Source organism: Bombus huntii, chromosome 6 (genome assembly GCF_024542735.1).
Source record: "Bombus huntii isolate Logan2020A chromosome 6, iyBomHunt1.1, whole genome shotgun sequence".
NCBI lineage: Eukaryota > Metazoa > Arthropoda > Insecta > Hymenoptera > Apidae > Bombus > Bombus huntii.
In genome coordinates, this window is record NC_066243.1 from 10,200,684 (window position 1) to 10,224,864 (window position 24,181).

Genomic DNA, 24,181 nt, shown 5'->3' on the forward strand with positions numbered 1-24,181 from the left:
TTGAATTTATAAATTACCAGAATAGCCAATATTAACAAATCAATGCTGCCAACGTTAATCTGTTATTTTTTAAAAGAACAGAAGTGATAACGCATCAACCTCTGACGTGGCTGCAATCATGACACAATTCTTTAATTCTGTTTAACACCATAACTACAATATCAAAATTGTTACACTTTTACACTTCTGCACGGATGTTAAGATTACACCAACAACGATACGTAAACCGGTTGTGTTTTAATAAGTCTGTGCAAAATTATAGAAATGATCACGACGGCACAGGATAACCAACGAAGAAGCCATGCGAATAAATGGATTTCACGAATAGCACTTGGGACGTTTTTATTACTTATACTTCTAAACTTGCCGACTCTTTGTCAAGCTCATTACCATGACGAGTCACCAAGTTTTAAGTATTCCAAGGAAGCTAATGAAATGTACTTAGAAAAACAACATTCTATATATCATAATGAAATTATACATCAACATAAACATGAAGATGATAACTATGACCATCGGCAGAAATCAATTTTGTCTGACAGGACTTACAAAGAAGTGATTTTCAGAGCTACTGCATCTACCTTAATTATATCAGCAGCACCCTTCCTTATTTTGTTCTTTGTACCTCTAGATAATACTAAAGAAAGTGAACCACTGTTAAAGATATTATTAAGTTTTGCATCTGGTGGTTTATTAGGAGATGCATTTTTACATTTAATTCCTCATGCTTTGGTTCCTCATACACATCTGTCTTCCGAAGAAGTACATTCGCATTCACATTCTCATAACCAAGGTGATGAAGAATCAGAACATGGACATGATATGTCTGTTGGTTTATGTGTATTATTAGGTATCATTATGTTTTTAATTGTTGAAAAAGCAGTGAGAATTATTAAAACAGACCATGGTCATATACATGTACATAATGTCACAGAAAACCTGTCAAAAAAAAATAAAAATGATAAGAAATTACAGAAAGGTTCTGATAAATCTGATGTAGATTTTAAAGAAAAAGTAGAAAATTCTGAGAATGAAATAAAAATTGCTGGTTATTTAAATTTAGTTGCTGATTTTTTACACAATTTCACAGATGGTCTTGCTATTGGAGCTAGCTATTTAGCTGGTAAAAATATTGGCTATATTACCACATTTACAATTTTGTTACATGAGGTACCTCATGAAATAGGAGACTTTGCTATTTTAATACAAAGTGGTTATAGTAAAAGAAAAGTAAGATTTAAAAAAAGATGAAGTTAGCAGAATAAATTGTTATGATAAGAATTATATAATGTGATTTTGATTTTAGGCCATGATGCTTCAACTTACAACTGCTGTAGGTGCTTTATTAGGAACTTATGTATCGTTACTTGCAGAAGGCATGGGTAAGAGTAAGTTGCAATACATCAATTAAATTTAAATAAATATTATATTCATCTTAAAATTTAATTAAATATTTTAGGTGATCTTGCAACTATGTGGATTCTTCCATTCACAGCTGGTGGATTTATTTATATAGCTACTGTTTCTGTAATACCAGAACTTCTAATAGATACTAATTTTAGGCAGTCTGTAAAAGAAATTATTGCGCTTCTCTTAGGTGTATATATGATGGTACTTATAGCAGAGTATGAATAGTTTTATATAAAATTTTCTTAACAACATATTGTGATCACTTAATAAGAGTTCATTTAACTGCTATAATAAGAATTCAAAATTAGAGTTTATATTTTTACAACATTCTAATTGTATTGTTTAATGAATGCTAGTGAGTATTGTAATATGTTGTATAACATAAATACCAGTGAAAACGATACTGTATAATTATCATAAATATTAGCATTATGGAAAAAAATTGGTACATTTTAGGTATCATTCACGTCAAAAATAGAAAGATCGTGAAAAGACGCATTATTAAAATATACTGAAACACTAAAATAATTTATTACTAGTTTCATAAGAAATAATAAACATACAATCACCCGTTACACATTCAATATATTTTTCTCAAACACATTACATGTTTATTTCTACAAACCATTTTATGTTTAATTATTGGCAACGATGTTTTTTACGAAAATTGTTAGAACTTCACTTATATTGTGAAAGGATATATTTTTTACACGTTAAATTTATTTATTTTTTTATAGATATTGCTTACACATATATAAACATGTAACTACTGTAAATGAAAATAAACATTGTATGTTTTCTATATGTATACATAAAAACATATTCTCTATATAATTACAAGAATCATAATTTCAATTTCAATCAAGATATTATACGTTTTTCTGTAGTTATATCAGTTTTTGTATATTACAATAAGAATTTTCTAATTTTATCTAAACACAACGTAAAAATTCATAAAATTATATGCAAATTTGTTTTATTAAAGTCAATAATATTTATATATGATATAGAACTATCTTTCATTCTACCAATTAGTTTTTAAATAAAACGTGGATATATAACGAATATATTATAAATATGTATAATATGTTTAATAATTTTTCACTGTATACATTTTCAATTTCAATATACCTATAAGTTAATCAAGTTAAAGTACTGCAATTTAATATTTACATTTATATTACAATATTAAACTTTCTATTTGTTCAAGACATTTTTTAGCTTCCACTACAGTTTCATTGTCATTTCTAGCTTTTGCTAAATCTTCTCCCTTGCTACAATTTTTTTTTGCTTCTTCATAAAGTCCTTTTGAAATAAATGCATGTCCCAAGTTGACATGAATGAAACCTAATTCAACCATATCTGGTAACTTGTTTCCTAAAAATATAATAATCTAATTTGGAGCAATTCAAATACAACAATATTTGTATTGATATTACCTATTTCTGCAGCTTTAGATAAATATTTAATAGTTTCATCATATTTTTGTAGTATATAACAGACACTTGCTAAGTTATTTAATAGAATAACAGTTTGTTCATTTTCTTCACCATTTATTTTTATGGATATATCATAAGCTTTAGTAAAGTATTCGAGAGCATTGTTATACTGCGATTGTGAGAAAAGCATAGATGCATATTTTTCTAAATTTAAGCCTAACAATTGTAATACATCTAGATTTTCACTGTCTTTAGCTAAATGATTTTGTAAATGTTGTAAACAAAATTTGTAACCATTGTCTGCTTTTCTATATTAACAGAATAAAATATTTTATTATTTTAAATTATTAGATATTGTATTTTATAAAAATTTTAAAAATAGATGGAATTTGTTACATGATTGCTTACTGTTTATCTCCTATTTTATCATATGTATCAGCAATCTTAAGACTAATATGAATAATTGCTAAATCATCCTGTGGAACTCCCTTAGCTATTAGTCTCTGTAAAACTGATTTAAATAGCTTTTCTGCTTTTTTATAGTCATTTGTATCATATGCTAGATTTGCCATTACATCATACACATAAGTTATACCATCATAATGCTGTAAAGTTTGTGCTTGGCGTAAAGCAACATGTAGCATTTGCTCTGCTTTCAGAAATTCTTCTTTCTATAAAGTTTGAGAATTATTGGTAAAACTATATTAAAATAAGAAGTTTACATTTAATATAAGAATGTAACATCGTTAACACTTTAATGATAATATAAGAGTGTTATGCCTAACCTGAATTAATAAAATTGATCGTTTAATTGTCATTGTTAATTCCTCAACATCATCTTTTTCTTCTTTAGGAAAAAATAAATTAAATAAAAAGCTACCTGATAGAATAAAATGCTTAGTTTGTGGCAAATTTTTCCTTTGTTTAATACTATAACATTTTTTCAGCTTATTAATTTGTTGCGAATATATCATAAATGTACTTCTTTTTTTATTCAATAGACAGAAATTTACAATATCATAGTTAGACCTTATAACTACTTGAAAATATTTGAATGTATTTATCATTATCTTTTGACAATACATTATATCGAACTGTGATTGTTTTAATATAATTTTGTGATGGTGAATTACATACACTTTTCATTACATAATTTTTTGATAACTATATACATCTACATACACATGGATGAAAACAAATTCTAATAATGTTTGTGAAAAACAATTGCTTTAAGTGAATACCCTGTTCTCAATTTTACGTATATACACACGTATATCCAAAGTTGTAAGTTACAAAGTAGTAGTAACTGTAACAAGTGAATTGGAAATCAATTTAAATTAATACACATTATGTGTATAAGTAGATGCAAACTCTCTGGTAAATGTATGAGATGTGTCACGTGTATGAAACTATACCAAAAACGTAGTATGTACTTTTACAAAACAGCGCACATTATTATGTTAATTAATATGTATAATTATTTACTTATGTTCTACTAAGTATTCAGAAACGATATAGAAATAAAGATTTATGCACATTTATGACAAATTATTGTATATATAATTATATGTAAGTACGATATTGTACAATGTCGTTATAGTATTCTTCGCCCCACCCTTGTTTTTCGTATAGCAATGCTGCACACCTTGATTTCATGCATTACGTACCTTTTCACCTTACGGATATGAGATAGGTCATATCACAACAGGTAAGAAAGTTTCAGTTGTATCATTTTTTTATATACAAACATAGCAAACATAAAGTATATATATATCTATATATGATATTATCTACGTTAACTTCATGATAAGGATTACATATAAATATTTCTCGAAGTTTGGATCCCATGCATATTCGTACTTTATATGTGGTATCATATTTTTTGTTTCATTGAAACTTTATTATCATGTTGATATAGGTATTACTTAACATGATGACTTACCTTTTTTTATTCTAGAGAACCTTATATATATTTCCAGTTTATGTTTATGTTGCAAATTACATGTCCATGGACACTCCCTATTTTTTTTTTTAAATCACTGTTTAATAACATTTATCACCATATTTAGCATATTTTGCAAATATATATATTTTAATGTATTTTAATATAAAAATTAGTTTAATGTAATTTATGTGAATTGTTTAAATAAAGACATTCTATAAAGTAATAGAATATGAAATATAGATATTTAATATTTTTGAATGTTAATTACATATATATATGATTTGCTCTATTTTTTATTATTTCTTCAGTGAAAATGAGCTCACAAGATACAACTGACCATGTGTCAGCAGTTAATTCACCTAACATATCTTCAAGAACAAAAAATTGGGTCCAATTTGAAGATGAAGCACCTGTTAAAGATAATAATAGTTTAGAAGAGAAAACTAAAACAAATGCACCAGCTGTAATAAAGCCGGAGTCAGTAACAGTAAATGTTGAGAAAATTGGAAAATCTGTTGATAATTCAGATAATCAACAATCAAAAAATCATGAATATAGAGGTGCTGTGATATCAACTGAATCCGTCCAAATTAATTTAGATAGGTCAGGTTTAAGTCGTTCCATTACATCTGAAAGTCCAGATCTGAATTTACCATCTGATGTAAGAGTTTCTGATCCTAAGAGTGCTTCTCTGAAGACCATTGATCTCCGAGATGTATCTAATGGCAGAAGTACTACTAATAATATTATAAGTACACCTATTGGAAACATTAGACAAGGTTTTGCTAATGGGGATACTATAGTTACTCTTTTACCAGTTAATACTAGATGGCCATGGATTACTCCAGCTAAATTTCGTCCAGAATTAGTACCAGAAGAATTAATGGCTCAAGGTTTAACGGTAATTGTTTGATTATATTTTATTTCCTTTACATTGTTTTATAATAATCAATAATTTTATTTTATATTTTTTTGTATGTAAAGTTATGTATATTTATGTATAAGCTAATGTATTAAATTTTTACAGCTTACAGTAGAGGATTACGTACATATAATGGAGTTGCTTGTGAACGATGTACGTTTCAATATGTACAATGTGTGCTACAAGAGAATTCTTGTGCTTTGGATATTTACTGCATTTATTGTATTACTTGGCTTATTGTTTTCTGGAGTAACTGGTCTTACTTTATTTGGGCTTGGCGTCATGTGGTTAGTCCTCAATGCTGCTGCAATATTTTTTTGCATGTTCATCAAGATAAAATTAAACCACAATCTTGAGAAATGTATGGGTCAAGTGAACAAACATTTACTTCGACATAAAATATTGCTTGGATTGGATGATAGAGGAAAAATTTCATGTCACAAAGTTAATCTCTGCTTTATATACTTTGATACTACAGATTGCATCGTAAGTGTTACTAAATATATTTAATTTATACTTCGAGGCTTAATATAATTGTTATATGTATTGTATGTTGTTATATGTATTATTTTCAATTAAAATTAACAATTTTGTTAAAAAATTGCTTATATTTTGTTACATATCATTTATATAATATATTCAAGAACTTATTTTATTTTACAATAGAAAAAATTACAAGAAGTTATAGAACGTGAAGAACGCGAAGGAAGAGTAATTGGCGAAGATGGAAATTCTGAAATGCGACGAAAAAGAGAATTGCAACAGCGAATGGATATAGATAACAGTGATATTGTAATACAAGGCAATACAACCACCAGAATTTCTCGCAAGCAGGTATGTTATTTTTATTTTAAGTACTTGTACTATATAAGTTGAATTTATATTCACTTATTTAACATATATTTTCTATAGTATATATGATGTTTTTGTAAAGTACATTTTACAAAAATGAACGGTATTTTCCTCAATTTTATAATCATTCTTACAATATTTTATGTTTTTATAAAATAAACTAAAAAAATATATCAGGGTAAAAGCGAACAAGTATTCTGCCGCTATGTACAACGTTGGGCAAAGGATTATTTACGTCGCCGATTGGATTGGACAGTAGACGAAGAAGGTGGAAATCCTTCTTCACCTCGTCACTTAGCATCGGCTTTATGTCCGTGTCAATATATAGAAGAATGGTTACGCAACAAGCCTCATGTTCAAGGCAGAGATTTCTGTCCTAGCTGGAGTAGTTTTCTTAAAGATAGAGGCATTTAAAGCAAAACTGTTTGATAGATATAAAAATTAAAAACAGTATTGTTCAAAACAATTTTAATAGATTTAATAATTATTTTGAACTTATTGAAATTAATTTTAATATCACCATTACAATGGTTTTTAGCAAGACATCTACATTAAATAAAAGATATTTTAAAAGTCAAAGAATTCAAATAGATCTATAGCTATATTAAAGTGTAATAGCTATATTAAAAATAGACAAATCAAAATTTATATTGATGAATGACAACTAGAGAAACTAACTTATACGAAATATGAAAACTACTCATAATTATGTACTTAACTATACAAGATTTTTACTTGTAACAATATTAATTACAATTAAGTTTACATATGATATTAATAAGTGAAATATTTTTCTAGAATTATTTTTTGGTGATTTGGATTTTTAATGATACACTTGGTATTGTTTTTCTTGATTATATTTTTTGTTGACTAATATGATATTAAATATGATATTACTATTAAATTTTATATTTGTATAAAACTTGTACAATTACACGTATATGTGTATGTACTACAAGCTTTATTTTTAATGTTTTATATAATTGTACATAGTATGTAAATTAAAATAATTCAGAATTGCAAGCTTAATATACATGTATGTAGGAAATATTTCTGTAAAATGGTAAATGGTAAAAATTTTCTTAAAATATAATACAATCTGGGATGCATTTATGTTTGATAATGTTACCGCTTATGCATAACAGATTTTTCAATTTCATCGACTGACTATTGATGTTTAAGAAACGGATTTACATTATTACTATTATTTTGACTCTAGGTTTCTGAATGATGATGGTATGTGTTGACAGGAACGGGCGGAGTTGCTGTTGCTGAGGTATGCATCTCGATGGGCACATCACTTTGTGCGCCGCAGACTTGATCTGGTTATAGACTCACAGGAACGTAATAGAGACATCGCAGGTTTATCTGTTCCACCACGACATTGTGTCTCCGCCCGTTGTCCTTGTCAATTTATTGAGGACCATCTTAAGTACAAGCCTAGAGGCAAGTTAATATTTCGTTCGTTTTTTTTGATGCCGAACTTTGGTGGAAAATAGCTACAATCAGTCATAATTATAATGTAATCATAATTCGAGGTAGTTAGATCTACTTTTTACACATATGAGAAACTTATATTTCATTATGTAAAGAAACAGCAAATTGAAATTAATTAATATTATATAATTAACCGACATAGGTAGTTACTATCACTAGTAACTATTAGATATATACACAAAACTACATATTCTATAATATTGTATTATTTCTTCTAATGATTTGAGATTATAAAAAATTTTGTTTCAGATATTTATATTACACTCTTGTTTAATCTAGCAGTACTTTAAAAATATGCTAATTTATATAATCAGAATTCATATATTTTATATATGATATCAAATTTTCTAAGCTCATTTGTTTCATTTTGCTTTATTTTTAATTAATCCAAATAACATTCACCATTTTACAAAATACAGTGACACATTATGTTAAGCACAAAAAAGTGATAAAAGAGATAGATTGTTAACACTTAAAAAAGGGAAAGCTATAACCATTCCATTATTGTTACATTATTCTCTACAAATCAAATTATTTTAAAATTCTAAAGACATTTAATACATGCTTTTATAATTATAATGAATTTTATAGAGAAATTATATATATATATATTATATATGTGATGCTATATAATTTTCCCATAGTAATATTGGGAAGCTTATACTACATAAATTATATGTGATTAAGAGGAATTTGAATATCATAAAACTGAATATCTTTTGACTTGTAAAAAAAAAAGTTCCAGTATTCATTTAAGTTAACACATTTTATTCAATTGTAGAAATGATATTAAAACAGCTTAAAGCAATTTGTCATAATTGCGAATAATTGATTATTATAAATGTTGTAAAAAAAATACAACACTGAACTTATATATCTCTGAATTCCGTCCTAATTGAACATATCGATGCATTATGTAAAAAATATAATTAATATATTGTATACTTTTATATTCCGTTTAAAAAATACTTAATACCTATAAATGAATAGAGTTGTTCTACTTTTATATAAAACAAATGTAAAGCACTTTTATATATATATATTATTGTTACAGATGTTATAAATAAAAATATACACATAATATATATGTTTTTTTTGGTGGAGGTACAGTTGTAAAAAACCTTTTCATGAAAGTAAATTAACTACTTTGTGTAAGTCGTTTGTCTAGCCTTAAATATAAATACCTTATGTATATAAATATTTTCCTAAAACATAGGTATTTGTCACTAACCACTAACTAATCCAGGGATGTTACTTGCATGCAGCTGGACAAAAGGCAATACATTTTGATATTTCATTTCAACCATATTTTGTGAGCACATGAAAATCATTCATTAAATAGTATAACTGTAAGTACTATTAAATCTGAATTCTTATCATATATGCAAACATGATATAGGTAATTGCTTTATATGTCGTTTATACATATAATTACATTATAACCATAAAAATACCATAACACAAAATAGGAAATGTCTTTTTCAAATACATATTTAATTATTTCATCTACATAATATTTTCATACTTTTAACAAAAGATATTAATTTAAAATTTTGTGCATGATTTTTTCAGGATATCCACCTGGCTTTACATGGTGTGCTTATCTTAATGACCCATTAGTTAGGTATGATATTACAGCAGGTATCCCTAATTAGCAATATTAATGATTGAATGAATGCACAACAGTATTTATTAAGAGATTTGTAAAGATAATCATATTAATATCCATTGTTCTACTATCTGACTTATTTTTTACTATATTCGAGTATAAACACAACGAAGTTCATATCATGGATATAATTGAAATTAATTGAATTAAAAAAAAATTGAAATTAATTTATTATTTCATATTCTGAAGTACATGTTCAAATATTTACAAAGTATAAATATCATAAATTTAGATAGAATTTAATTAATGATATTTACTATTGTAACTGTAGTGCCTATGAACTGCCTATAACTATTATAACAATATTATTATAATACTATTATTATTATAATACTATTATTATAATATATTATGTAGAATATGTAAAGATTTACAATTAAGATTAATTTAAGAAAAATCAATTAATTATATGTATTAAATTATTCAAATATATACATATATACATAATATATAACATACATAAATATATACATATTTTGATATACAAATAATATAGAGGAATAATTATGTATATTTATTTTTATAAAAAGTTAATTATATGTATAATAGAGGGGGTATTAATATTTTATATAAAAATATCTACACACACATGTATAAATTAAAATATAAATATATGTATTATGATAAGTATTACTTTGCATAATTAGCTAATTTTTAGTACATTACATTAATAATTAAAACAATATGAAATTGATAATGATTGTATATTAAAATTTTTTTCATATGAAGGATTAATCAGTTGATTTCAGTAGAATTTATAAATATAAAAAATTTATGTTATTAATGCAGCTTGTGCTTGTTTCTTAATATTGTCTGCAAGTTTTCTTATTTCTTCGTTATCAGCTTTCAGCTGTTGTTCTCTTTCTGCAAGGGTAGTTTCCAAATATCTTAACTGTTGTTTTATACTTAAATACATCTTTACCTTCTGATAGGTATCAGAAGTATTTGTGTTTATTGAATGTTCTCCAAAAGTTTTATCTGGGAACAAAATTTTTATTTTCGCATAGATTAATATTAATAAATAATGACACAATTGTTATAAGAAGTAAACATATATAATTAAGCAAACAATGAAGTTATGACTTAAAACATTAGTTTAATATTCTTATTACAGTTATTTATAGTAAAGTAACTAAGTAAATAATACCTTTATTAATTATTTTAAATGCTATGTCATCTATAGGAGCATTATTAAGGTCTTCTAATATATGTTCAGAATCCGGAATATGAGGTCTCGGTGGTAAATTGTTCTTTTTATTACTAAACATATTTAATTTGATGATGTATTCATACAGGTACACATAATCACTTAAGTCTATTAACATTAATATCATACGAGCTTAGCATAAGCAAATCTGTATCAGAAAGATCAATAGAAAGGTAGATATTTCGTCTGTCTCAAATCCTTCCTTCTTCCCCTGTGCTGGAATTTTTTCTTACAGGGATAAGACACATAAGTACAACACAGAACCCACGATCACGGTCATATAAACGGCACTACACTTATATACTGCCGAAACCTAGGGAAAACCGTCCGAAAATTAAGCTGTGACTATTTATGAAAAATCAACATGGAGGACAACAAGGTTCTCGTTCTGCGCATGCGTGACATGCTATGAATATTACACAAAACATAGGCACTTTATTCATTTCTGTCTGTCTCGTAAAAACGCAAACTTTGTTGATCTTCCATATTGATTTTTTAAGACTCAATATTCGGTCGGTTTACCCTAGCGAATGCCGAAACGTGATTGAGATCTATTTATATGATCGTATGACGGAACCTTAAGGGGGGGTAAGGTTTTAAATTTTTTTTTGCATTTTTTTTTATTTTTTTAATTGAATGCATAACATCTTAAGAATATTGTGTCAAAATTTCAAGTCGATTGGAGCAAAATTGACGAAGTTACGAGTATTTTTATACATGTTGGATGATATTACCTACTCGACCCGAGCGCGCTATTGTTACTTCGCAGACATTTTTTTCTCTATATAATACCTAATCTTACCCCCAGATCTATTTATAGTACTTAACGACTTAAGTACAAACCTCCTTATACCTGTATTGTATATTTTGTCAGTGTAGAGTAAAAAATTTAGTGTAGGAGTAAATATTCTATTTTCATTAAGTTTTGTGTTAAATTATTACTAAAATGCCTAAAAAAGTTACTAGATCTGATAGACAATCAACTGGTTCGAGATTATATCGACCTAGAAAAATTGTACCTCCGCATAAACGTAAATACGAAGGCACTTCAACAAATAGCGCGTCAACTAAAAAAATAAAAGTGACTGTTGAAGATCAAATTACGAAGGATCATAAAAAATATTATAGGATAATTGATTTTTTATTAGTCTTTTCAACAATTACTACGCTAGTGAAGAGGTGAACCGATAAAATTCGCTTATGAACGTTTTATACCAGATTTTTTAGTATTCAAAACTTTAAAGCGTTTTCCCCACAACTCACGTTTTCAAAGTCGGTGCCCCCAATTACTTCAAAACTACTGCACCAATCCTGTTGAAATTTTGAAAACTACTTCTGTACATAATTTGCGAGGTAATACTGTAGAGTTTTTTCAAATTTGTTAATTATTTTTATTTTAAAATAACAAATTAGCCGAAAATTTTCGCACAAAATCGCGTTTTTTCCTTCAAAATGTTCCAAAAAAGTGAAAAATTGAAATTTCGAAAAAATCTTCGCAGCGTTACCTGGGGAAAGCTGTTACCTAACGAATGAACTTTAATTTTTTGATTTCTGATGACCCAGCACCACGTTCTGAGGGGCACCGCAATTATACTTTTTTCCGAGACACGTCCGAAAAATTGCTGCCATTGCCGTATTTTTTAATATTTCTCCGTGAAAATTTTATACAATATTCTTCGAATGTCATATTTTAATGTACTATTGGTTTTAAAAAAGAAATTTTAACTGTATCGTCAGAAAAAATTCACAAAACATGCCTTTTTTTGTACGAATTAACCTTACCCCCCCCCTAAACAGATCATGGCGTGTATAGGCAGGTATAGCCAATTGACCACACAGGCACCAGTCACCAGCTATTACATCTATCGATGCTTTGACATGCATACTAGGGTCTAGACCCACTTATTGATACCTATAAGCTCTCATATAGTCGTTAAGAAGGAAATTAAGATTACATCAAATGAATTATAAAGTTACTGATGTTTAAAGTTGGAATACTCTCGTACCAACTTAAATATATCTCCTTTAACTAAGCTCCTTCTTGGAAAAAGTATCATCAATGCAAATTATGTATACATATTAAATGATGCATAAAAATTATGAAATGAAAATTTTTTGAGATTAAGAAATATAAATCATTTTCACTATCCTTGGATGTAAATAATGTGTACTATGTTGAAAGAGAAATAAACAATAAATTATTTTTGATATTATTTAAATTTATAGAAATTTGTATTAAATTTAAGATCACATAATATTTTTCTTAATAAATATATTTTTTTCAGAAATAAATTACGTAGCTATATACTATTATCATAGAGGAAATTCCTCTCTACTATTATCTGCTATTACTATTACTTCACATTCACATTTCGTATTACCAGGTATCACATTTATTATACATTTGTTTTAAATATGTATCTTATCATTTTATAAATTTCTAAGTTTCAAATTAAATATAAATTTTAATATTCTATCTATAAATTTAATAATTCAATTATGGTAATTAAAAAATTCATAATATAAAAGAACAATATATGCAAGATATTTAATTTAAGAATTAATAATTCATCTTCCTAAATACGTTGTCTGTCTTTATGTAAATCTTTCTCTTTTAGTATACGTGTATGTTAAACAGTCAATTGAATTAGATTCATGATATCGCGCAGTTTTCAAACTTCCTTCAGGATCGTGCCGGTAACGTACTACTCTTTGTGTGTTATATCCTTTATATGTTTTAGATATATTAAAATAGATCAAACATTTATGACATAGTAAAATAGAATAAAAAAAGTCATTTCGATATTGTTGATATCATAATATAAATAATTTTTTAGCGATTTCTGTGTAACAACGTAATCAACATGCCTCCAAAACAAACTCGAACTCCAAAGGTTAGACAATTAAATAAATCATACTTTAAATATTTTTATCAGTGTAATAAAACAATAATTTTGTGTTAGGATATATATTTTTATAAATGTAATTGCAACACTTTGTTCAAGATGTTTTATGTAATTCAGTTATAGAATATGTTACTGCAAAATATTGAGTAATTTATAAAAGAAATATTTATTTTGCTTTTATTTTGAATCAGGAAAATTCTATGGGAATTAAAGGTGAAAAAAAGAATAAAGTAAAATCAGAAGCAACAAAGAAAAGGTCTAAACCTAATACAGATGATAACGAAGAACCTACTGCAAAGCGTTTCAAAACAGACAAAAAATCAGTTTTGAATAGAATAGATACAAATTTAAATGAAATTGATTTTGGTTGTTCAAAGTTAAATGCAAAAGGAAACAAATATAATTTAAAAATTTCCAGTTGGAATGTTTCTGGCATAAGAGCAGTCATTAAAGTATGGTAACAATTTTATTATATTCTGTAGCTTTTAATGAAATTTTATGTCAGTTTGATATTATATTGATTTAGAAAAATGGAATGGAATATATGTTGAAAGAAGATGCAGACATAATTGCATTACAAGAGACCAAATGTGATAAAAATAAGTTACCTGAAGAAGTTAAATTAAATGGATATCATTATTATTTTCTTGAGAGTAAGGATCTTTTTTATAATCTATTATAAATTTTTATTTATAAAATAACAAATTATATATATGTTATAAATAGGTAAAAAACCTGGATATTGTGGTGTTGCATTATATACAAAAGAAAAACCAATTGATATAAAATATGGTTTAGATAATGTTGAATTTGATAGCGAAGGGAGATTAATTACTGCAGAATATTCAAATTTCTACTTAGTTAATGTTTGTAAGTTATTCGGACTTTATATGGATAAAAATCTGTGGATATTATGTACTAAATTTTGTAACTGTATACAGATGTTCCTAATGCTGGTCAAAAATTAATAACATTGCCAAAAAGATTAAAATGGAACGAAGCTTTTAAAGCTTATGTAAAGAATCTGGATGAAAAGAAACCTGTTATTATTTGTGGTGATATGAATGTTGCTCATCAAAAAATAGGTAGAATTCTTTTTATTCATTAAATTATTTCTTCCTAATTTTTGAAAATTAATGAAATTATAAAAACTACTTTCATAATTCGTTTAGATCTCAAAAATCCAGACACGAATAAAAAAAATGCTGGATTTACACAAGAGGAACGAAGTGGTATGACAGATTTCTTAGATGCAGGATTTGTGGATACTTTTAGAGCTTTATATCCTGATAAGGAAGGTGCATACACATTTTGGTCATATTTTGCTAATGCACGTAGTAAAAATATAGGATGGTGAGTATAAAAAATTTGTTTATTATGAATTTAAATATTAAAAATGTAATCTTTATATTATATTTTATAATCTTTTATATAGGAGACTAGATTATTTTTTGGTGTCAGAACAAATTAAGGATAATGTTTGTGACAATGTTATAAGGGATAAAGTGTATGGCAGTGATCATTGTCCTATTGTACTTTACATTAACATATAATTAAATATGTATAACTGAATGCATATTTTATAATTATATTATGTGTTCGAGTAATTTACTAACTTTGTTGTATTTAACCTATTTATTTCGTGTTCTAAAAATAAAATTTTATTTGAAAAATATCATTTCATATTTATTATTACAGTAACAACATAAAATCTGATTTTTTTAATAGAAATAAATATTTACAGATAATGGATATCTGAATCCTTTTATTTTTCACTACACTGTGTAAAATACATTTCTAAGTAGTATTCAATATATTGAATTAATATAATTTTATTATTAACCTAACATAAATGATACTTTTGAGGCCTAACCTAATGTCAGATATAAAACTTGATACATTTTACCTCTAGTATTTACTACCATTTATGTTTTTTAAATAATTGTTTTCGACGGTTCTGAAATAAATTACAGTACCTTCATTCAAACCTCAATAAATCAACTTTTAACAAAATGTATAACGTAAAAATCTTACGATCCTTTATCAATAATGATTGAAGAATAAAAACAATAACTGTAACAAAAACGAATCGATAAATTTAATTGTAATTGGAAATGACTTCGGCAACGGACAGGATTATTAAATTATATAAATATGAAAGTTTCTTATATTTTCTTCTGTGGACTGGTGCAGTATTATATTCCATTTATGAAGTATTTTTAATTAATTCTTGTAAGAATTTAAGCATTTATTTTATGTCTATCTGTTATAAATGTATATCTATATTTCAAACTATATGCATAACTTTTAGATTTTACTAATTATGATGATTTGTATGGTGATTTTGCACCAGGATGGACATGGATTGGAAGGAAACAAGATGTTTCTGATGAAGAATGGAGAATATGGGTACCATTGATGATAAAATTAATACCTTGGTTATTTCTGCATCACTTTATCAGTCATTTTATAAAGATTATATCAAATTCTATGGTGTGACAATTTAGTATTATTCTATATTTTGTTATTTTTCTCTAATTATTTCACTAACAATGTTATATGTTTCTGCAGCTATTGTGTTGTTGGTACATCCTTATATCTTTATTATTTTTGTATTATTGTATTGGAACCTTCAGTATGTTATGTGCATTAATGCATCCAAGTATACTCTATATTTTAACATACAAACGTGGCAAATCTATTATATGGATGATAAATATATTATTTTTATTTATAATACATTTTCTTAAAATTCCGGGTGGTTTCTTCCAAAATACATTGAAATTAAATGATGAAGAACACTACATTTTAACTCATATATTATGTTGGGTTCAACTAAGAAGCATTAGCTACAGTATGGATAATATAAAATCACATTTAGAAAATAAATGTGATTATATACTCTTTTTTGTACAAAATCTTTTATACAAATTGGCATATTGTTTATATTTGCCTACATTATCCTTAGGACCACTAGTTTTATATCAGGAATTCATTAATTCTGTATGTATCATATTTTATTAAAATCGTGTTTGTTTTTAATTATTGAGAACAAATGAGAAATACGTTTTTACATTCTTACAGGTAAAAGGATCATTTCAATTTTTGAGACCTGCAAATCTTGGAAATTTTCTTTTTAATGTCATTAGATACATTTTCTGGATACTGTTCGCTAACTTGTTTTTGCATTTTCTTTATTTTAGTGCAATACAATATCATCCAGAGGTAAAATTATTTTTCTACATATAGTATTTTTCACTGAAAATCTATCTATTTCTTTTCATAAAAGCAGGTTATTAAGGATTTAAATCCATGGGCTTTATATGGATTAGGATATTGTATGGGGCAATTTTTTTTAATTAAGTATGTCGTAGTATATGGACTCAATCACACTTTATGTGCAATAGATAATGTAAAAGCTCCCCCTCAACCTAAATGTGTAGCAAGAATTCATTTGTATTCTGACATGTGGAAATATTTTGATCAAGGCTTATACAAGTTTCTTATTAGGTATGATTGAAATGTATAAATATGATATGTAATTATAACGAAAATTTTCAAAACACAAAATATTTTTCAGGTATATTTATGTACCTTCATTGAAATCAAATTTTAACAAATTACTCGCTTCGTTTTTATGTTTTACATTCGTTTTTTTATGGCATGGGATGCAGATAAACATTTTTATTTGGGCATTTTTAAATTTTGTAGGATTAAATATTGAAAGTTTAATCAAATTAACTGGTAAAAACAAATATTTTTTAAATGTACGAAAAAGATATCTGTCAGAAACAAATGCGAGACGATTTCATTGCATCTTAGCAAGTCCTCTATTAGCAATTTCTGTAATATCTAATTTTTACTTTTTTGTTGGAGAAGAAATTGGAAATACTTACATCTCTAGAATACTACATGGTACTATTTTATTGTATTTTACAACTTATTTACAACTTTATTATTTCAAATAAAAGTGAACAAATATGTATTATATAATTTTTGTGTAGTTCACAGAGTTGTTTACTTTAAATTTTTGCATGTTTCATTACAGATACATGGTATAGTACATTTGTATTACTCTTCTTCCTTTATTGCTGTTGTCAAGTTTCTATAGATATAAAAAATTGGGAATTACAAAAATATTCAAAACTATAAAAAGCTGAGAATTACACACCACTATACAATATATTTTGAGAAAATGTATATTTTGTTCATAATTATATTATCAAATAACTTTTAAACATTTTATTGTTTTAAGTACAAAATGAGTATAAAAATACAATATATAACTAAAATTACTTTTTATATTAACATTGTTATAAACCTTTAACGTTTATTACAAATGATAATAAAAAATTAGTACAAAGTATATGTATGAATATTTTTTATGTAATTATTATTGTATTTATGATATACTATTAATAACCAACTTTATCATACCTGCAAGGCACATTATATTTCGTAATATATAAATTTTTGCGAAAATAATTTTTTACTTCTTTCCTTTTATGTTTTATATAATATTTAATCAATTCATTTGTTTACATGTTTCTACAGTGATACAGGAAATGCTTCTGTCTTATTCATATACCTTAAGACACTCACATTTTTATTTTTGAAACTTTACATTAAAATATATTTTCATTAAAAAGTTTTAGTTGTACTTTATCTTTAGAAAAGATATACAAATTTTTGTACAAATTTTCAATATTAAGCTTCAAGCAGTAAAAAACCCGAATTTGTTATTTATGCATGTTAATTTCACTATCATTTTTATTCATTGATATTTATAATCATTGTTTTGAGCGAAAGAAAATTTTTAAAAGTTACCTACGTATAATAATTTGAGTTTTTAGAATTTATTTTTCTGTAATGAAATACTGCAATATAAATTACTCAACTATTTTCAGAAAATATATTCAATATATTATATTATTCCTTGAACATTAATATCTGAAGATAATAATAATAAATTGTTTATATATTTTTATAAGAAAACGTTGAGAATATGTATAATATCAAGAAAACTTTAAATTTGTATGGAAGACATTTTTGAGCTATATTTGAAGAAATATAAGTATTTCAAAATATTAAAAAAGATAGCACAATGAATGATTATTTGCTGTTTATAAATGTTGTACATTTTGCGATAAAAATATGATCTATATGTATAAAAGAAGAAAGTGTGCTACAAATAGAAACAGGTAATACATTCTCCATAAATTGCTTAAAATAAATATAAAATATAATAAACAATATTTTTGTAATTCATTTAAGCAAAATATATGAGAACTTAGAAAGCAACCACCAGTGATATTAAAAATTTCTGTTTGACTAAGCAAATTATGAATTTGTACTACATTTTCCAATATTTGGCACACAAACAAATATAATTGTTATTAAGTATCTATATTTCTATTGTAATAAGTAAATTAATAATAACTTTTGTATAATTGATTTGTTAATATATACATAAAAAATTGTTATAGAAAATTTAATAAACGCTATTTTTTCAACTTTAACATCTGGAATGCCTAATAAAAACTTTGTGACATCTATAATTTGTTTCCAGAAATTATAGGTTAAACAGTTTTAGAAATAATTTTATGTCACTTGAAAACAATATATGTGTATGTATATATATAAATGCATTTTTATTCAATTTTTAAACTTTATTATATATCAAAGCTGTGCTAATACTGTGTTTTATATGATTGAAATCATGTAAAAATATTTTATTAAATGCATTCTTTTTTGAAGAATTATTATTATATATATTGAACTTTCTTTCTTCAAATAATAAAAAATTATTAAATCTACACTTCTTCTAACAATATTTACATATACAAAAATTCAAAACGTTATTGTAGTATTATTTATACTACAAGTGTATTTTTATTAAAACTGTATCTATAGAAATAGGGAATTTATCTTAAAATTATATCTTTTTTAATGCGAATGCCTGATTCAGAAAAAATTAAAAAACTTTTAATGCTTACTTACTTTTCTCAAATATCTGTTCTTTAATTTCAGTATCAGCAGTATTATTTTGATCAATTTTGAGGATATTATTTTGTAACGTATTATTGGTCAACAATAAAATTGTATTTTGATTTTCATTTTGCTTTACATTAATAGCTTGCATGTGTTTATTCAAGAGTGTAAATTTTTTACTTTTATTTAATTGTGTTTTTGATTGGGTTTGTGGAAATATATTAATGCATTTATTTTGTACTACTATACTAGTTAAAGGTTCATTATGAATATATAAGCGTTGCTCAACTTGGTTTAATAACTTTTGATCTTTTTCAAAAACATAATTTGGAGATACAATCACTCGATTCTTTATCAAATTTGTTATAACTGTTTGATAATTGCTTAATTTTTTATCTTCTTGTAATAGACAATCTTCATTTTGGTTCGCTAAGGTATCCGTAATTGATATTGTTTTATTAGTAATTTGATTAATTCCTTGCAATGTATTTAAATCTATTAAGTCTTCTGAAACAATCTCATGGGTCTCCATTTCTTGAAAAGGTTTGCAATTAAGAGTAGTAATATCACTATTTTCTTTTTCATATTTGATATGTTCTTGACTAAGTATTATATGTTTATTGCTATCTTTGTTCTTCGTTTTAATATGGGTATCTGCTTGCATTAATTTTGTTTGTTGTTTACTTACAGAATTATTGGATTCTTCATCAAAATAATTTTCAGTTTCATTAATTATTTGTATAGGATTCTTAATTTGATTTTCAGAGAACTTAAAATTTTCTTGAAATTCTATACTATTCTCATTTTCTAAGTCATTAACTAAGTTGCTATATTCTACTTTAATATATGATGGTGCTTCATTTATATTATGATAAATTATTTCAGGTTGACCAACATTATCATGACATATAATTTGATTATTTCCATCTTTAACTATTTCTAACTTAATATAAGAACCACTTTGCAACTGTGGCAGTTTATCTTCTACTTTATCTGGATATTCATCTGATAAACTATTTTCGTCTTTATTAAAAACTCTATTTTTTATAGATAATTCAGTCTCTATCGATTCAGTCTTATTTAAATGAGGTTCTGAACACACCTCGTAAGTTTCAAAACAATTTTTAATAATTTGTATTGTATCACTTGATTTCCAATTTTTATCACTATCAGTGGTATCATTATTTATAATATATTCCTCAGTTGCAGTATTTTGTAATTGGTCATTATCATTTTGACAATGCATGATTGTTTTTGTTGCAATTATGCCCTCATCTATCATGTGATCTTTATTTGTATTATTCTTTTTCTTTCTATTAGTTCGAACTTTTTGAAAATCTTCTTCCGACAGATACAGCAACTCTCCAGTAGTTGTTAGAACTTTTCCATGTCTTGTTTTTAAATGACGTTTGTAAGTGTTTCTTGTTTTAAATCTGATTAATATAAAAATATCTTTTTTAATAAAAAAGTGTTATATTATAAATATTTTTAATATATTGTATTCTACATTTTGCTTACCGTTGTCCACAATCATCACATCCAAATGGTGCTTCACCAGTATGTCTACGTCTGTGTTCTCTGAAATGTGATGGATGCCTAAATTTCTTTCCACAATCAGCACATGTAAATCGCGTTTGATTTTGATGAATTAACATGTGATATTTCAAACTATGTCTTCTCGTAAAAACTGCTCTGCATATACGACACTCATATGGTTTTATTCCAGCATGACTGCGATAATGAGACACCAATGTTGTAGGTGCTGTGAAACTTCGTGGTGGATTACAAATTCGACATTCGAGATTACTTCCAGTTGGATTTCCCTTTTTCTTTATACGATCCATAAAAGCTAATGCCATTTCTCTTTCCTCTTTACTAGTACCTATAAATTTTGCTTTCCCTTTGGGTTTACTAGTTATAATTTCTGTATTTTTGTCACCATTTTCAGTTGGCCATGATATTTCTGGAAATAAACCAAAATATTTATATTACATATGAATAAAGAAAAATAAACATAAATGTATGTATTTATATTATATAAATAAGACACACGATAATATGACACATATAAAGTATTATAGTAAGTAAGAAAATTGTATTTATTGTACCATCCGTACATTTCAATGTTTTCGGATATAATACATGTATTAAAGTATTATAAATGTTTTATCCAATTACCTGGCAAATAAATGGTATCAGATTTTTGATTGATTTTTTCTGACAATTTTTTGTTAATACGTGGATATTCTTTCATATGAACACTGTCAGCACCAACAACCATAAGTACAATCTACATAAGGAAAAAGATTGTATTTAAAAATTACACAAATTATATTTTTATTTCATATTTACTACTTACATTTTCATCTGTCACATTTTCAAGAGAATTGTTAAATGGTGATGTTTCTTTCTTGCTAGGAATTTCATCTTTTAAGCGTTCAAAATAACTATGATCTCCAAGAACTTTAAAATCCATTCTTTCTGTATCTTTCTGTTCAGAATCATGTATTTTTTTTGAATTTTCTACTGTTTCAACATTTTTCTTTTTATCTAACTCATTAAAAGTAGAATCATTTAACAGAATATTTCTTAAGTAATTTGTTGATTTTTCTGTAATAACATTCTTATTCTCCTTATTTAATGTTTCCTGTGGTTTCCGTGATTGTTGTAATCTGCTTTTCTTACTTTGAGGACTAATTTTATAATTTTTGTAACTTACTGACTTTGCAGTAAAAGTTTTATCTATAAAATATAATTTATGTTTTATAATTAATAGATAACTTCTTTCCTTATAAGCAGGTGTAAATGTTATGTTTACTTACACGCTTCTTTATTAGTTTTTAAATATTCTAAATGTTCTGCTAAATGTGCTTTAATAGACATTCTTGCTCTTCCTTCGCTTGCAAAACTAGTATATTTTTGTACACATCCAATGACAAGAGCACATGTATATGAGTATTGCCTTTTTAATTCATCACTTGTGAAAATAGAAAATTGTTTAACTAATTGTGATGCAGGCATAGAGAGAAGCTGTGGCACATTAAAGGTCAATTCATGAGCCTTCCTTTTTACATAATCTGTTTTTGACTTGCATTGTGATGGTAATAATAATTTACTACGCTTTTTCTCTGAATGTAACGTCTGAGATGCAACTTCTGCAAGCATATCTAATAATGCACCTGGACTATCATTTCCCATAATACCTAAAATGGTCATTATTGCAAAATGAAATGATTTTGTTATTATGGTATATTTTTAAAAAGTTTTTAGAAAAAATTAATATATATTCATTTCGTAAATAAAACAAACCAGTTTATATAATAAAAAATTAATAGTTAATAATCAATAAGCTTACATTTTTCATTATTTAAAATATGACTACAAATTTTGCAATGTGAAAGAATACATAAACTTATGGAATGAATTTTCGATTCTTTATTAAGGAGTTTCAGTGATATATCTTCATTTTATTCATCGTGCCAAATGTTAATATTTATTGAACAATAAATGTATAAATTTTTATTAACATTATGACATATGACGGTCTTCGAAAAAATTCTTAAATATTAACTTTGTTATTCTATAAAAATAATAAAAAATTTGTTACATTTTTAATATTGCAAAATATTAAAATACTATGAAAAAATTAATTTTTATTTTTTTACATATGGAAATCAAATTTGTTTTTCAAGCGTCATTCTAGCAGACGCCATAAGGACGCCCAGCAGACGGTTTTTCAATTCTTCTTTACTATGTTCTTAACAAAGTATGTATATTTTTTATTAATATTACTACATTCAGGAGATGATAATATCAGTTACTTAAAACGAATAAACAAATACCTCCGTTATATGAATTAGAAGCATATTCATGGTTTATTTTGGTGTTCATTATGGGATTTGTATTCGCGGCGTATCTTCATTCCACTGCCTTCTGTGCACAACAGGTTCCTTTTTGTTGCTTCCTTGTTTGCTTCCTTTCTTGTCAATCCTGAGTCCTGAGTTCAGTATTGCCAATCTGTGAAACAAAGATCTGTATACGCATGTAAAACTTGATGTAAAAATTTGTAGTTTATTTTTATATAACCGAAAATGTTACATCTCCGAAGATGGTTATTTATTTAGGTAACAGATTGTGCAATTTACAAATAAAAAATTTCTATTTTGTTATCATTTATAATTAAGTACATATTACAATATTACAGGTAATATTAAATGTAATGTAAAATTAAATATAGTCTAAATATTAAATATGAGTATCCTTTTATTTTTAATAATCATATTTTTAATATATATTATTGTTAACCATACCTTTTTGAATAAAATATTATCTATATCAGTTTC

At 25.7% G+C, this 24,181-nt stretch overlaps 7 protein-coding genes across 12 annotated transcripts; 4 read left to right on the forward strand and 3 right to left on the reverse strand.

The window, feature by feature from the left end:
* The first annotated feature begins 69 nt into the window (after positions 1–69).
* LOC126866412 (protein catecholamines up) lies at positions 70–2,214 on the forward strand. Of its 2 annotated transcripts, none has more exons than XM_050619956.1 (3): positions 70–1,230; positions 1,307–1,388; positions 1,460–2,214. In XM_050619956.1, exons 1-3 carry the CDS (start codon positions 265–267, stop codon positions 1,633–1,635), a joined length of 1,224 nt encoding a protein of 407 aa, XP_050475913.1. In that variant the 5' UTR covers positions 70–264; the 3' UTR covers positions 1,636–2,214. The 2 variants fall into 2 exon arrangements, with proteins under 2 accessions (XP_050475913.1, XP_050475914.1); XM_050619957.1 differs by having other exon boundaries at positions 1,307–1,382.
* On the reverse strand, positions 1,976–3,945 carry LOC126866415 (tetratricopeptide repeat protein 19 homolog, mitochondrial). Of its 2 annotated transcripts, none has more exons than XM_050619961.1 (4): positions 3,635–3,945; positions 3,258–3,520; positions 2,850–3,157; positions 1,976–2,787 (listed from the first exon to the last, which is right to left on the reverse strand). In XM_050619961.1, the coding sequence occupies exons 1-4, from the start codon at positions 3,932–3,934 to the stop codon at positions 2,591–2,593; spliced, it is 1,068 nt and encodes a 355-aa protein (XP_050475918.1). In that variant the 5' UTR covers positions 3,935–3,945; the 3' UTR covers positions 1,976–2,590. The 2 variants fall into 2 exon arrangements, with proteins under 2 accessions (XP_050475918.1, XP_050475919.1); XM_050619962.1 differs by having other exon boundaries at positions 2,549–2,803.
* A 333-nt stretch (positions 3,946–4,278) lies between these two features.
* Positions 4,279–9,863, forward strand: LOC126866409 (transmembrane protein 268). Of its 4 annotated transcripts, XM_050619952.1 has the most exons (7): positions 4,279–4,418; positions 5,103–5,695; positions 5,822–6,202; positions 6,383–6,550; positions 7,819–8,014; positions 9,331–9,414; positions 9,638–9,863. In XM_050619952.1, the coding sequence occupies exons 2-6, from the start codon at positions 5,108–5,110 to the stop codon at positions 9,387–9,389; spliced, it is 1,392 nt and encodes a 463-aa protein (XP_050475909.1). In that variant the 5' UTR covers positions 4,279–4,418; positions 5,103–5,107; the 3' UTR covers positions 9,390–9,414; positions 9,638–9,863. The 4 variants fall into 4 exon arrangements, with proteins under 4 accessions (XP_050475909.1, XP_050475907.1, XP_050475910.1 ...); XM_050619950.1 differs by lacking the exon at positions 9,331–9,414; XM_050619951.1 differs by lacking the exon at positions 9,331–9,414 and having other exon boundaries at positions 4,412–4,557.
* Positions 9,864–10,326: 463 nt separating this feature from the next.
* On the reverse strand, positions 10,327–11,295 carry LOC126866429 (UPF0449 protein C19orf25 homolog). Its single transcript, XM_050619996.1, has 2 exons — positions 10,882–11,295; positions 10,327–10,712 (listed from the first exon to the last, which is right to left on the reverse strand). Exons 1-2 carry the CDS (start codon positions 11,066–11,068, stop codon positions 10,507–10,509), a joined length of 393 nt encoding a protein of 130 aa, XP_050475953.1. The 5' UTR covers positions 11,069–11,295; the 3' UTR covers positions 10,327–10,506.
* Positions 11,296–11,547: 252 nt separating this feature from the next.
* Positions 11,548–15,522, forward strand: LOC126866413 (exodeoxyribonuclease). Its single transcript, XM_050619958.1, has 10 exons — positions 11,548–12,120; positions 13,227–13,325; positions 13,560–13,638; positions 13,779–13,835; positions 14,039–14,299; positions 14,374–14,500; positions 14,574–14,717; positions 14,789–14,932; positions 15,020–15,200; positions 15,283–15,522. Exons 3-10 carry the CDS (start codon positions 13,597–13,599, stop codon positions 15,398–15,400), a joined length of 1,074 nt encoding a protein of 357 aa, XP_050475915.1. The 5' UTR covers positions 11,548–12,120; positions 13,227–13,325; positions 13,560–13,596; the 3' UTR covers positions 15,401–15,522.
* Positions 15,523–15,672: 150 nt separating this feature from the next.
* On the forward strand, positions 15,673–18,213 carry LOC126866407 (protein-cysteine N-palmitoyltransferase HHAT). The gene is made up of 7 exons (XM_050619948.1): positions 15,673–16,079; positions 16,159–16,340; positions 16,419–16,850; positions 16,932–17,072; positions 17,140–17,357; positions 17,428–17,762; positions 17,896–18,213. Exons 1-7 carry the CDS (start codon positions 15,962–15,964, stop codon positions 17,997–17,999), a joined length of 1,530 nt encoding a protein of 509 aa, XP_050475905.1. The 5' UTR covers positions 15,673–15,961; the 3' UTR covers positions 18,000–18,213.
* A 650-nt stretch (positions 18,214–18,863) lies between these two features.
* Positions 18,864–24,032, reverse strand: LOC126866399 (uncharacterized). The gene is made up of 6 exons (XM_050619930.1): positions 23,681–24,032; positions 22,661–23,041; positions 22,198–22,580; positions 22,017–22,128; positions 21,357–21,801; positions 18,864–21,271 (listed from the first exon to the last, which is right to left on the reverse strand). The coding sequence occupies exons 1-6, from the start codon at positions 23,727–23,729 to the stop codon at positions 19,840–19,842; spliced, it is 2,802 nt and encodes a 933-aa protein (XP_050475887.1). The 5' UTR covers positions 23,730–24,032; the 3' UTR covers positions 18,864–19,839.
* Between the last annotated feature and the right edge of the window lie 149 nt (positions 24,033–24,181).

What these genes read in the sequence shown, in the direction of transcription:
- LOC126866412 (XM_050619956.1), top strand. Translation starts at nt 265, where the DNA reads ATGATCACGACGGCACAGGATAACCAACGAAGAAGCCATGCGAATAAA. An exon ending in GTGGTTATAGTAAAAGAAAA is followed by an intron (nt 1,231 to 1,306) that starts GTAAGATTTAAA and finishes TTTTGATTTTAG; the next exon opens with GCCATGATGCTTCAACTTAC. An exon ending in TGCAGAAGGCATGGGTAAGA is followed by an intron (nt 1,389 to 1,459) that starts GTAAGTTGCAAT and finishes TAAATATTTTAG; the next exon opens with GTGATCTTGCAACTATGTGG.
- LOC126866415 (XM_050619961.1), bottom strand. Translation starts at nt 3,934, where the DNA reads ATGTATTGTCAAAAGATAATGATAAATACATTCAAATATTTTCAAGTA. An exon ending in GATAAAATAGGAGATAAACA is followed by an intron (nt 3,158 to 3,257) that starts GTAAGCAATCAT and finishes CTGTTAATATAG; the next exon opens with AAAAGCAGACAATGGTTACA. An exon ending in ATCTAAAGCTGCAGAAATAG is followed by an intron (nt 2,788 to 2,849) that starts GTAATATCAATA and finishes TTATATTTTTAG; the next exon opens with GAAACAAGTTACCAGATATG.
- LOC126866409 (XM_050619950.1), top strand. Translation starts at nt 5,108, where the DNA reads ATGAGCTCACAAGATACAACTGACCATGTGTCAGCAGTTAATTCACCT. An exon ending in TAATGGCTCAAGGTTTAACG is followed by an intron (nt 5,696 to 5,821) that starts GTAATTGTTTGA and finishes AAATTTTTACAG; the next exon opens with CTTACAGTAGAGGATTACGT. An exon ending in TCTTAAGTACAAGCCTAGAG is followed by an intron (nt 8,015 to 9,637) that starts GCAAGTTAATAT and finishes TGATTTTTTCAG; the next exon opens with GATATCCACCTGGCTTTACA.
- LOC126866429 (XM_050619996.1), bottom strand. Translation starts at nt 11,068, where the DNA reads ATGATATTAATGTTAATAGACTTAAGTGATTATGTGTACCTGTATGAA. An exon ending in ATTTAAAATAATTAATAAAG is followed by an intron (nt 10,713 to 10,881) that starts GTATTATTTACT and finishes TTTTGTTCCCAG; the next exon opens with ATAAAACTTTTGGAGAACAT.
- LOC126866413 (XM_050619958.1), top strand. Translation starts at nt 13,597, where the DNA reads ATGATATCGCGCAGTTTTCAAACTTCCTTCAGGATCGTGCCG. An exon ending in TCATTATTATTTTCTTGAGA is followed by an intron (nt 14,501 to 14,573) that starts GTAAGGATCTTT and finishes TGTTATAAATAG; the next exon opens with GTAAAAAACCTGGATATTGT. An exon ending in TTTCTACTTAGTTAATGTTT is followed by an intron (nt 14,718 to 14,788) that starts GTAAGTTATTCG and finishes AACTGTATACAG; the next exon opens with ATGTTCCTAATGCTGGTCAA.
- LOC126866407 (XM_050619948.1), top strand. Translation starts at nt 15,962, where the DNA reads ATGACTTCGGCAACGGACAGGATTATTAAATTATATAAATATGAAAGT. An exon ending in AGTATTTTTAATTAATTCTT is followed by an intron (nt 16,080 to 16,158) that starts GTAAGAATTTAA and finishes CATAACTTTTAG; the next exon opens with ATTTTACTAATTATGATGAT. An exon ending in CAATACAATATCATCCAGAG is followed by an intron (nt 17,073 to 17,139) that starts GTAAAATTATTT and finishes TCATAAAAGCAG; the next exon opens with GTTATTAAGGATTTAAATCC.
- LOC126866399 (XM_050619930.1), bottom strand. Translation starts at nt 23,729, where the DNA reads ATGAACACCAAAATAAACCATGAATATGCTTCTAATTCATATAACGGA. An exon ending in TTCTAATTCATATAACGGAG is followed by an intron (nt 23,042 to 23,680) that starts GTATTTGTTTAT and finishes TGACCATTTTAG; the next exon opens with GTATTATGGGAAATGATAGT. An exon ending in TGTGATGATTGTGGACAACG is followed by an intron (nt 21,272 to 21,356) that starts GTAAGCAAAATG and finishes TATATTAATCAG; the next exon opens with ATTTAAAACAAGAAACACTT.